The sequence below is a fragment of the Nycticebus coucang genome, chromosome 2 (assembly GCF_027406575.1).
Source record: "Nycticebus coucang isolate mNycCou1 chromosome 2, mNycCou1.pri, whole genome shotgun sequence".
NCBI classification, from domain to species: domain Eukaryota; kingdom Metazoa; phylum Chordata; class Mammalia; order Primates; family Lorisidae; genus Nycticebus; species Nycticebus coucang.
The window spans coordinates 119160318-119172744 of record NC_069781.1 but is presented as its reverse complement, the minus strand read 5'-3'; the positions used below and the strand labels follow the sequence as shown (position 1 = coordinate 119172744).

Sequence of the window (12427 nt, the reverse complement as noted above, 5' to 3'; positions counted from 1 at the left end):
GAGCCACCAGAAGTTAAGTTTTAAGAAAACTGTTTGCTCATGAAAGTTCAGCATAGCTGAGAGTATATTCTGAGGTCTAGCTTTGATCTGAAATTGTGTCAGGTAAAGGGTTTTTTGTTGTTGTTGTTTTGTTTTGTTTTTGAGACAGAATCTCACTCAGTGCCCCTCAAGTTAGAGTGCAGTGGAGTAATATAGCTCACAGCATCCTCAAATTCCTGGACTCAAGCAGTTCTCTTGCCTTAGCCTCCCCAAGTAGCTGAGACTATGCACACCCACCACAGCACCCAGCTAGTTTTTCTATTTTTAGTAGAGACAGAGTGTCACTCTGGCTCAAGCTGGTCTTGAATTCCTGAGCTCAGGCAATCCACCCGTCTCAGCCTCCCAGAGTACTAGGATTACAGGAGCGAGCCACCATGCCCGCCCAGATAAAGTTTTTAAAAATTGTTTTCTTGCCGTGAAGGTGGAGGCTAGTTAAGGGCCTGCGATCTTCAGTTTTCTTTCCTCACTGAGTTGGAACCCTTGCAGGAGATTGTCTGCAGTATAGTCAGGCCCTTTATTTGCCAAAGTCACCTCAATTTTAGAAAAGAGTTTCTGAGTCCTCTCAGGACTTGCTGTGTCTCAGGAGAGTTCAATCAGTTTTACCCTAAGCACATTTTTTGGAGATTGTTTTGTCCTGTTTCTTCTGTCACCACCACTGGCTAGGAGAGCTCACACGATGACTGTTTCCAGCAGCAGCTGCTTGAAACCATTCCAAGGAAACTGTTGCCATAGCTACCTTGGCTGGGAGAGTTACCATTTTCTCCTTTTTGTTAGCTTGTAGTTTCCCTAATTTTTAAGGTAACAGTGGATGTTCTGTTTTCTGCCCAACAACTAGGAAAATACTGGGTTTTTGTTAATGTTGCTTTTGTTATTACTGATGTTTGGGTTTTATATGTTTGGAGTAGGGTGTGTGTGTGTGTGTGTGTGTGTGTGATGTATATAAGGAAAAGCTACTTCAAAAGGTGAACTATTAGGAGAGCTAAAGCCAGAAACACATGCACATTTTCTGGGCTCCAGTTTTAAATTTTGGTCTAGTGGTTCAATTTGTCTACTGTTAGCCTCATTTTGGACTAATGGCTACACTGGGTAGCTTCTGCAGGCTGAACTCATGTCGCACTGCCTGAAACCCTCAGGAGCCAGGACTGCTGCAACCTGGGCTGAGTTTGAACTGGACTCAGCACGAGGGTGCTTTTGTGGAGCATATGGCTGGGTCAGGCTCAGGTCACTTTATCTCAGTGTGCTCTGAAAATAATAGGATAGGGCCAGTAGGCAGCAGCCACACCTGGTGGCCCCAGCAGTCCCGTCCGTGTTTCTGTCCAAGGCTGTAAACACAACACTTAACAAACACCTGGTGCCCCAGGTGCGGATTAAGTCTACAGAGAGAATTGATGTGGCCTAGTAACAGAAATCAAAGTGCTAGCCCAGTCCTGCTCCTGCCTCTTTTTCTCCTCTCAAAAGGACGCTATTCTCAGCATTTGCTCAGCTTGGAAAAGCTCGTGAGATTATAAAAGAAAATAGCACAGTACTCAGTCTATCAGCACTAAGGACTGTGTGTTTGTGATTGGGTGGGTGCCAGGCCATTAGTGGCTGTGAGGTGCTGATGGCATCTGCCTGGGAGACCCTGTGGATGCATCTGGATCATGGCCTGCCATTGATGGCTTTGTCTCTTAGCAGGACATGCCTCAGTAGTGTGGGGGGGCTCCACTCCTCCTCACTGTGCATGTAAACCCAGCCCTGTCCCTGTGCTCCCCAGATCAAGATGAATGCCATGCCGGAGACCCCCGAGCTCCCAGCCGTGTTTGATGGGGTGAAGCTGGCCGTAGTAGCTGCCGTGCTGTACGTGATTGTCCGGTGTTTGAACCTGAAGAGCCCCACAGCCCCCCCTGACCTCTACTTCCAGGACTCGGGGCTCTCACGCTTTCTACTCAAGTCCTGTCCTCTGCTGACCAAAGAGTGAGTAGATCTCATGGCCTCTGTGTGCCTACCTGCTGATCTATTTGGCTTTGTGTAATGTTCAAAGTAGATCTTCTCTTAAGGCATCGATGGTGTTAGAAGATCATCCTCAAGGCATCAATGGTGTTAAAATAGCCACAGTCTTGATAGCAGTCTGGTGTTTGAATCCTGGAGGGCAAGAGAGAATCAGATCTTTGTTGCCTAGAAATGTCCCTTCCCCCACAGTATGGTGTCATCATCTATGGCAAGGACTTTGCAGAAAACAGTATCACTTTTAGGTAGATAGAGAAAACTAGAACAATATTCTGTCCTTTTGCAAATGCCCTGTTGCCAGTTCTAGGACAGAGAAACCATCCTTGCTCTAAGTAATTCATAAGCATAAAAGCACAGGCCTATTAGTTGGATATTCTCCATCCATCTTATTAAAAAAAATTACTGAGGTTAGCTAAGGGAATGCACTTATAGAGAGTGCTTTTGTCCACGTGAACCAGGTTTCCCCATAGAAGCCCAGATCTGTATTTTGGAGGCAGCAGGGTGGGCACTGCTTTTGGTAAAAAGAACCATAGCTATAAAATGAAAAGAATCTGGGCCAGGTGTGGTGGCTCACGCCTGTAATTCTAGCACTATGGGAGGCCGAGGTGGGTGGACTGCTTGAGCTCAGACATTCCAGACCAGCTTCAGCAAGAGTGAGACCCCCTCTTCCTGTCTCTACTAAAACTAGCCCAATGTTGTGGTAGGAGCCTGTAGTCCCAGCTACCTGTGAGGCTGACACAGGAGGATCGCTTGAGCCCAGGAATTAGAGGTTGCTGTGAGCTGTGGCACTACAGCACTCTACCCAGGGTGATGGAGTGAGAAAGTCTGTCTCAAAAAAAAAAAAAGAGAGAGAGAATCTGCACTCTGTGTCACACATACTATTTTCAAGAGATGTGGTGTTACATTTTTCCCTGTTGATGTCTTGTGAATAAGTGTGTCCTCCTTCTGGGGCTCTGTGCAGGCCTCATGCGCAAAGCATGCCATGTGCTCCTAGTCAGTCTGGAATCCTCAGTCCTTCCCCATCGTTGTTGCTCACTCTGGCCTCTTCATGCTTACTCCCCTCATCCGTGCCTCCTTACCCTGCAGCTGCAGAGAGAGCCGTCTCCCTCAAACAGTCCTCTCCGCACATGACTGGAAGTTTTGGAGACTCGATGCGTAGTGATAGAAGCTTTTTCCTCCATCCTGGTATCACCTCTCATCCCCTCTTTCGGTGTTGGCGATACTGGGTGAATGATTTTCTTCTAACAGCAGACAAACAGACACAGAAACATCTGAAAGTTTGGGTTTTTTCTTTGTCTAGTTGTCTAGTTAATTTTCACGTGCTGTTAGATAAGGGTGAAGAGCTACCGCCTTGGGCCCTGGGTGTTTTGGGTGTTTGTGTGTGGTTTTCTCATGGTTGTGACAGTGATGCCATACTGAATTCATATGCTCATATTGAACTTGGAACTGCCTCCACTGAGGGGACATTACATTACAGTAGGCTCCGCCACCAGGCATAAGACCAAGGACATGGTGTTCTCATGCAGTCTCTGCAGTTAAAAATATGCTCTATAAAATAGGGTGTGTGTAGTACCTACATGTTTTGAAAATTGTCCAGCATTTTTCATACTCATATTTTGAATATTTCTTCAATACTTAATTTAAATGATGAATTAATTTGGACTGGCTAGTGACATATGCACCCAATTCAGATTGCATAGAACCTCTAGGCCCAGTTCCTTGGTCATTTTTAGAGAGCTTTTGAAAACTAAAATATTTCAAACCCTGCGAATTTATATGCAGATGAGTGCAAATTGCCACCCAGCTTTGGTTCCTGAATAATTAGAGGGAGGAAGCCAGAGAAAAGCTGCCATTGGCCAGGCTCCGGAAAAGCATCATGTAAGGTTGGATTCCACACTAATTGTTCAAAGTTTAAAAGAAAGCTGATTATGGCAGTTTTTACCTCTTTTCCTTTGATTCTTTCTTTTTAAAATAATAAAGTTCAACATTTTCTCTTTGGCTTTTTCCCTTCCTGGCATACTTTGTGCTGACCTGGTGCCATGACCTCTTTTGAGATGTCTCCACCTACCTCCTGTTATGGAGGTGCATCCCTGGCCCCATCTCCTTGACCTCATGGCTGTGTGTAGAATGTTAGCGCCAACCTGAGCCACTGGTATTAGCATGGAGTCCCCAGTCATTGGTCAATTGCCATTCTCTCTCCTCATAAAGCTTGAACCAGGGAAGATAGAGGTCAATCTAGAAAAAAGATTGACCTGATGTTGTTTAGAAATTAGATCTGGGCTCAGCTCCTGTAGCTCAAGTGGCTAAGGCACCAGCCACATACACAGGAGCTGATGGGTTCGAATCCAGCCTGGGCCCACCAAACAACAATGACAACTGCAACCAAAAAATGGCTGGGCACCTGTGATCCCAGCTGCTTGGGAGGCTAAGGCAGGAGAATCACCTGAGCCCAAGAGTTGGAGATTGCTGTGAGCTGTGACACCATGGCACTCTACCCAGGGCGACAGCTGGAGACTCTGTCTCAAAAAAAAAAAAAAAAAAAAAAAAGAGGGGTGGCGCCTGTGGCTCAGTGAGTAGGGCGCCGGCCCCATATGCCAAGGGTGGTGGGTTCAAACCCAGCCTCGGCCAAACTGCATCACAAAAATAGCCGGGCATTGTGGTGGGTGCCTATAGTCCCAGCTGCTTGGGAGGCTGAGGCAAGAGAATCGCATAAGCCCAAGAGTTAGAGGTTGCTGTGAGCCGTGTGACGCCACGGCATTCTACCCAAGGGCGGTACAGTGAGACTCTGTCTCTACAAAAAAAAAAAAAAGAAAAGAAAAAGAAATTAGCTCTGATGCGAAGGGCCAAATTCCTCAGAAACTTTCAAAACCTTTGATTACAGGATCAGCCCTCTTAGAGCATGTTGGAACATCACTTAAGCAGCTAAATTCCAAATACCCAGGCCCTCTGACTTGAAGATGACAAATGATTAAAGGCCAAAAGAATCCATTTTATTCCTCTTCTAACTCTTTTTTTCTTCTTCTTCTTCTTCTTTTTTTTTTTTATTAAATCATATCTGTGTACATTAATGCAATCGTGGGGTACAATGTGCTGGTTTTATATACAATTTGAAATATTTTCATCAAACAGCATTTTCTTAGTTATTATGTTAAGACATTTGTATTCTACATTTAGTAAATTTCACATGTACCCTTGTAAGATACACCAGAGGTGTGGTCCCACCAACCACCCTCCCTTCGCCCATCCTCCCCCATCACCTCCCCTCCCCTTCTTATCTCCTTTCCCCATATTCTTGGGCTATAGTTGGGTTATAGCTTTCATATGACTGCTGAGTAGGGCTGAGTACATTGGATACTTTTTATTCCATTCTTGAGATACTTTGCTAAGAAGAATATGTTCCAGCTCCATCCATGTAAACATGAAAGAGGTAAAGTCTCCTTCTTTCTTTAAGGCTGTATAATATTCCATGGCGTACATATACACAATTTATTAATCCATTCGTGGATCGATGGGCACTTGGGCTTTTTCTATGACTTAGCAGTTAGGAATTGGGCTGCAGTAAACATTCTTGTACAAATATCTTTGTTATTACGTGATTTTTGGTCTTCTGGATATATACCTAGTAGAGAAATTGTAGGATCGAATGGCAAGTCTATTTTTAGATCCCTAAGTGTTCTCCAAACATCTTTCCAAAAGGAACGTATTAGTTTGCATTCCCACCAGCAGTGTAGAAGCATTCCCTTTTCTCCACATCCACGCCAACATCTCTGGTTTTGGGATTTTGTGATGTGGGCTAATCTTACTGGAGTTAGATGATATCTCAAAGTAGTTTGATTTGCATTTCTCTGATGATTAAGGATGATGAGCAATTTTTCATGTCTGTAGGCTGTGTGCCTGTCTTCTTCAGAGAAGTTTCTCTTCAAGTCCCTTGCCCAGCCTGAGATGGGATCACTTGTTCTTTTCTTTCTAATATGTTTGAGTTTTCTGTGGATTCTGGTTATTAAACCTTTGTCGGAGATATAACCTGCAAATATCTTTTCCAATTCAGAGGGCTGTCTACTTCCTTTACTTACTGTATTCTTGGCTGTGCAGAAGCTTTTTTAGTTTGATCAGGTCCCAGTACTGTATTTTTGGTGTTGCTTCAATTGCCCAAGGGGTCCTCCTCATAAAATATTGGCCAAGGCCAATTTCTTCAAGGGTTTTCCCTGCACTCTCTTCTAGTATTTTTATAGTTTCATGTCTTAAGTTTAAATCTTTAATCCAGTGAGAGTCTATCTTATTTAATGGTGAAAGGTGCGGGTCCAGTTTCAGTCTTCTACAGGTTGCCAGCCAGTTCACCCAGCACCATTTGTTAAATAGGGAATCTTTTCCCCCACTGAATGTTTTTAATTGGCTTGTCAAAGATCAAATAACGGTAAGTAGCTGGGTTCATCTCTTGGTTCTCTATTCTGTTCCATACATCTACCTCTGTTTTTGTGCCAGTACCATGCTGTTTTGATCACTATTGATTTATAGTGTAGTCTGAGGTCTGATACTATGATTCCTCCTGCTTTGTTTTTATTCCTGAGTAAAGTCTTGGCTATTTGAAGTGTTTTCTGATTCCATATAAAATGAAATATTTTTTTTTTTGGCAGTTTTTGGCCAGGGCTGAGCTTGAACCCGCCACCTCCGGCATATGGGGCTGGCGCCCTACTACTCTGAGCCACAGGCACCACCCCAAAATATTATCTTTTTGAGATCTTTATGACAGCAGAGCTTTAATAGAGATTGCATTAAAATTGTATATTGCTTTGGGTAGTATGGACATTTTAGCAATGTTGATTCTTCCCTGCCATGAGCCTGGTATATTTTTTCATTTGTTAACTTCTTCAGCTATTTCTTTTCTTAGAGTTTCATAATTTTCTTTATAGAGATCTTTCACGTCCTTTGTTAGGTAAACTCCCAAATATTTCATCTTCTTTGGCACTACTGTGAACAGAATAGAGTCCTTGACTTTTTTCAGCATGACTCCTCTTCTAACTTTTAACTAACCTCTAACCTCTAATTTTTTTTTTCTTTCTTTCTTTTTTTTTTTTTGAGGCAGAGTCTCACTTTGTCCCCCTTAGTAGAGTGCTCTGGTGTCATAGCCCACAGCAACCTCAAACTCTTGGGCTCAAGTGATCCTCTTACTTCAGTTTTTTTTTTTTTTTTGCGGTTTTTGGCCGGGGCTGGGTTTGAACCCACAACCTCCAGCAAATGGGGCCAGTGCCTACTCCTTTGGGCCACAGGCGCCTTACCTCAGTTTTTCCTTTTTAATAGAGACAGGGTCTTACTGTTGCTTAGGTTGGTCTCGAACTCCTGATTACAAGCATGAGCCACCGTGCCTGGCCCTGACCTCTGATTTCTGATTTAGATTCTAATTTTAGGAATCTGTATATCCTGTGTTCATGTAGGACATCATGGAAATGTTTTCACATTTCTCTCTTTTTGTCCATGTTACTCCATTTGAAATTTGTTGAATACCTCTCACAGACATTGTACCATTTAATTCTCTTATCAACTTTGAGGTTAGAACCATTTTTCTTCTCCTTTTAAGGACAACAGAATTGGGAATTAGTAGGGAGGGGAACTGAACCCAAAATGGAGTGTGACTTCAGAATCAATCCCCTTCTTATCCATTGGAAGTGGACAGGGACTTTTCTTAGGGTGCAGGTGAGAGAACTGAGGCAGAGAACAGTAAGAGGCCAGCCCGTGAAGAGGGTCATTAACAAGACTGGTCCCCTATGAAAAAATGTCCATCATCCCTTTATATTAGAGAAATGCAAATCAAAACCACCCTGAGATACCATCTAACCCCAGTGAGAATGGCCCACATCACAAAATCTCAAAACTGCAGATGCTGGCGTAGATGTGGAGAGAAGGGAACACTTTTACACTGCTGGTGGGACTGCAAACTAGTACAACCTTTCTGGAAGGAAGTATGGAGAAACCTCAAAGCACTCAAGCTAGACCTCCCATTTGATCCTACAATCCCATTACTGGGCATCTACCCAGAAGGAAAAAAATCCTTTTATCATAAGGACACTTGTACTAGACTGTTTATTGAAGCTCAATTTACAATTGCCAAAATGTGGAAACAGCCTAAATCCCCACCAACCCAGGAATGGATTAACAAGCTGTGGTATATGTATACCATGGAATACTATTCCGCTATTAAAAAAAATGGAGACTTTACATCCTTCGTATTAACCTGGATGGAAGTGGAAGACATTATTCTTAGTAAAGCATCACAAGAATGGAGAAGCATGAATCCTATGTACTCAATTTTGATATGAGGACAATTAATGACAATTATGGTTATGGGGGGGAACAGAAAGAGGGTCAGAGGGAGGGGGGTGGGGCCTTGTTGTGTGTCACACTTTATGGGCGCAAGACATGATTGCAAGAGGGACTTTACCTAACAATTGCAATCAGTGTAACCTGGCTTATTGTACCCTCAATGAATCCCCAACAATAAAAAAAAAAAAGCAAAAAACCAACAACAAGACTTGTCCCCTTCTATTCCCACATGACCCTCTTTCTCTTTCTCTTTCTGTCACTCTGTCGAAAACCACTGTCCCCTGATGTTCTTTCTCTGTGTCACATTTCTGTAACAGCCTGCCATGTGTTTGAAGTTAAGGGCAGGAAACATGTCTGTTAGAAGTAAAAGTGCTTCTGCTGGGACTTTGCAGATTTTTTCCTACAAGGAAGCCTATTTGTAGCCTTCGCAAGCGCTTATGCTGGGAAGTTCAGTTAACTGATTTACAACACACTGTTGATCTGACCTAGTAATGCCGCCTGCAAACAACCAGTTATTATGATTTATGTGCAGGATCAGGACATGTCCTCTTGCTGTTCTGGTGTAGAAAAAAAGTTGATGAAAGGTGAACATTGAAAGGATGTTAAGAGAGTCAGTTTGAAAATCTGTTTTAAGATAATTGACAAAGATTATGAATGACTCTTTTAATGTCTGGGAAAACTCTGCTTCTTTGGGATGATTTGTCTCCTGTTCACTTAGTAATAGATCAATATTTACCTAATGATTCAGTTTTTTTCTCAAGAAGTGTTTGCTTTTAGCAAAGCAAGCAGACTAAAGCTCACTTCAGAATTATGAGAAAATCTAGATGGTGATACAAATCTCCATTTTTTTCCTGAATAAGAAATTTAATGCATATTCTTTTTTTTTTTTTTTTTTTTTGCAGTTTTTGGCCAGGGCTGGGTTTGAACCCACCACCTCCGGTATATGGGGCCGGCACCCTACTCCTTTGAGCCACAGTTGCCATCCATGCATAAACAAGGCATACAGAAATCATCTATAAGTATTACTGCTCTTTTAGAATTTGTTTAGTATGTTTTCTGGTTTTTACTGGAAACCCCCTGCATGGAAAAAACAATTGTCTATAATTCCCCTATCTAGAGCTAAGGCACTACTGCTGCTGTGGTGACTATTCCTGTGATTTTTTTTTCCTTCTGTATATATATATATACCTGACCTCCCAAAAAGTCAGGATGATATATTACATATTGCTTGGTAGGCTGCTTTAACACTGGGGATGCCGTGAACATTTGCCCACGTATCTTCTAACACTGGGTTTGTAACAGCTTCAGAATTCTGTCATTCATTCAGATTTCCTAAGGCTGTTGGCAGCAGTGGTGTAGAAAAAGAGCCTGCAGCTGAAGTTTGGACTACGGTACAAACCTGGGTCTTCTACGTCATCTGTGCTCCAGGACAGGCTGGCATTCTCTTGTGCTTTTTTTTTAAGTACTTTTTTGAGCTATCATTTACATACAGTAAAATACATAGATCTTATGTATACAGGTCAGGACCTTTTGTCTGTGTATTCAGCTGTTTACCTACTTCTCCTTTGGGTGTTTACAGGAGTGTCCCCAGTCACTTCCCTGCCTCTGACCCACCCATCTGTCATAATGCCACCAGAGTTGGCTTCCTAAAGTAGGCCAGCTCCCAAGGCACACTACAGTGTGACCCCCACCCTGTCTATCAGCCTCATCACTCTTGGCATTTTCTCATTGCCCATGAAGTACCTGCTTCTTGGGCTGCTATTCCCTGGTGACAACAAGCCCCTCTCTGCTCTCCCCACCAAAATGTCTCTTATCCTGTAAGAAATACTTAAATGGCATCAATTCTGAGATGCTGTTCTCTGTCCTGCCCCCACTCCTTTCTAGCCAGAATGAGCCCCCCTTTCATCTTCCTACCATCTTTCCCTACCACATGGCTTCATATAGAACATGTCCATAAAGAACATTTCATCTTGTTTTGTGAAAATTTGCTACTCTTTTCTTTGTCCCTAGAGTATATGTACCTCACTAATCAAAAGCCACACTCTTGGGGAAATAGAACAGGATTCCTGGTGGTTCTGAATTTCAAGTACAATGTCATTCTGTGTCTTATTTTCCATAAACAGATGCAGGTGTAAGATATTCTTCTTTTGCCGAATGCAAAAGAAATAAATGCACTGTCTCAGTGGTGCTCCAGGGAATCAGGTGTCCCTTCAGCTTAGACAGAGCTTTGTTTATCTAGGAAGGCTCTGCTCTGTCTCTGGAAGAAGATGGATTATGTTTTGTTCTTAAATTAAGGCAGGGCAACCCCAAGCATATGCATCTTGGCAGTTTGCAGCCTCCACCTTTCCCTGTGGGCCTGGCTGAAGTTTCCATCACCAGGTCCAGGTTGGAAAGTAAAGACAGGCAGCAGGTGCCCTATCTCTGGCAGCCTGCTATTAAAATTTATGTATTCTCCTGTGGGAAGCGAGGCTGCTACTTTTTCACTCATTCATAGGCTTGTCAGCGTGGGTCGTGGTGTAGCTAAAGATGAAGACATTTAGGAGAAGTGTGATGAAGTACTTAGCTAACAGACAAGCCTTAAAACAGAGCACTGGGGTGTTTTCACTGGATGTGAGAGACATCTAGAAGCCCCTGCAGGGTCCAGAAAAGGGAAGCTGTATGCTCAAAGACCACAGTCACGTGTGTGTGAGTCCTTTCTTCCCCAGAGATACAAATGTAGTAGTTTTCTTCTGCAACCAGCTGTCACCTGTACTGATAAGAACTGGATATTATAGTTCTCCATGGGTTTGAGCAGTATCTAAAACTTAGGGGTGAGGTTACATGTCAAACCAGAAATAATAGTTGGCTTTCCTATACCATGATGCCCTCTGTGAACCTTTCCCCCTAAAAGCTGCTTTAGGTGGTCATAAGAGAATGTCAGAAGCCCTGTGACTTTTCTGTAGATTGTAATGGATTCACCTTCTGTGGTTTTCCCCATTTCTCTCTTCACTCTCCAAAGCACAAGCTCCCAACAAGAATCCTATTGAAATGCTGTTCTCATCATAATTGGTCTGAATCTTTGGTTTGCTGCCAGTAGTCTTCCATTAGTCTTGGTTAATGAACATTTGAGGATTTATTCCTCTAAGACTTAATTGTTGGGAGGATTTTTAAAAGATCAGCTTTTCAAGCTTTTTCATTATGGAAATTTTCTAGAGGCACTTAAAAAAAAAAAAAAAGCGTTTCTTCACAACTGTGCTTCCTAATTATTTCCGAGAAGAAAGAAAATCTACTTTTGATTTTTCAAACAATATCCACTCCCTTTCTATTGTTGTCATACATATTTACTTCTTAACTACAAATATCCATTTTTAAATCTATCCTGAATAAAAGTCTGGTTTATGTATATACATACTATATTTATTGACATGCAAGATATATTATTTTTGTCCTAGTGTACCAAGGAAGTATTAAATATATTATTAGAAGTACCCTACAGAAAAGCACTAATTCAAACCTCTCTGAAGTGCAACTTAGGGAGTTATTTTCTAGATCTAAAGAGCATGGAACTCAATATATAAAACAGCCACTCCTGCCATTTTCTTCCCTGACTCCTTGTTACGGGGCTGTTTACTTACAGTGGCAGTGCCAAAGCAGAGGCTAGAATGGGAGGTGTTGGACTGGTCAATTGATGTTTCTCAATCTTACATAAAACAGTAGTCAAATGCAGCTTCACACACTCCCTCCCATTCAGATTGCCACCCCGAGGCCTCTCGAGGTAAAGATTCTGGAGCCAGCACAGCTTATTTATAGCGAATTAAAGCTGAAAAGAATTTCATTATCTTGGACTTAAATTCCTTTTAATTCTCTCTTGCTCACAGGCATACCAGATCAGATTTAGATCCTTTCCTCGTTGGCTGAACACTAAAGCTTTGTCCTTTTCACAGGATAAACTCCTAATTGCCAAGAGTCTTAATTCCATTGGTCTGATTTTATCAGTTTTAAGAGTTGTGCAAATATTTCTTAAAATGCTTTCGGTGAGCTATTAACAATTGATAAGTCGGTCTGCAGCTCTCTGATGGATTTATTATGTAGTCACCAGACCTTC

At 42.5% G+C, this 12427-nt stretch overlaps 1 protein-coding gene and 1 non-coding gene across 2 annotated transcripts in view; both read left to right on the top strand.

Moving 5' to 3' along the window:
* Nucleotides 1-12427, top strand: part of ABHD2 (abhydrolase domain containing 2, acylglycerol lipase) — an 86433-nt gene that overhangs the window by 25667 nt on the left and 48339 nt on the right. Inside the window, exon 3 of the mRNA XM_053581670.1 lies at nucleotides 1793-1992. Coding sequence (XP_053437645.1) covers nucleotides 1799-1992 — 194 coding nt within the window. The 5' untranslated portion in view covers nucleotides 1793-1798. The remainder of the gene's footprint in view (nucleotides 1-1792; nucleotides 1993-12427) is intronic.
* LOC128580129 (U7 small nuclear RNA) lies at nucleotides 9361-9422 on the top strand. The gene has a single exon (XR_008378466.1). It is a non-coding gene; the product is annotated as a U7 small nuclear RNA (small nuclear RNA).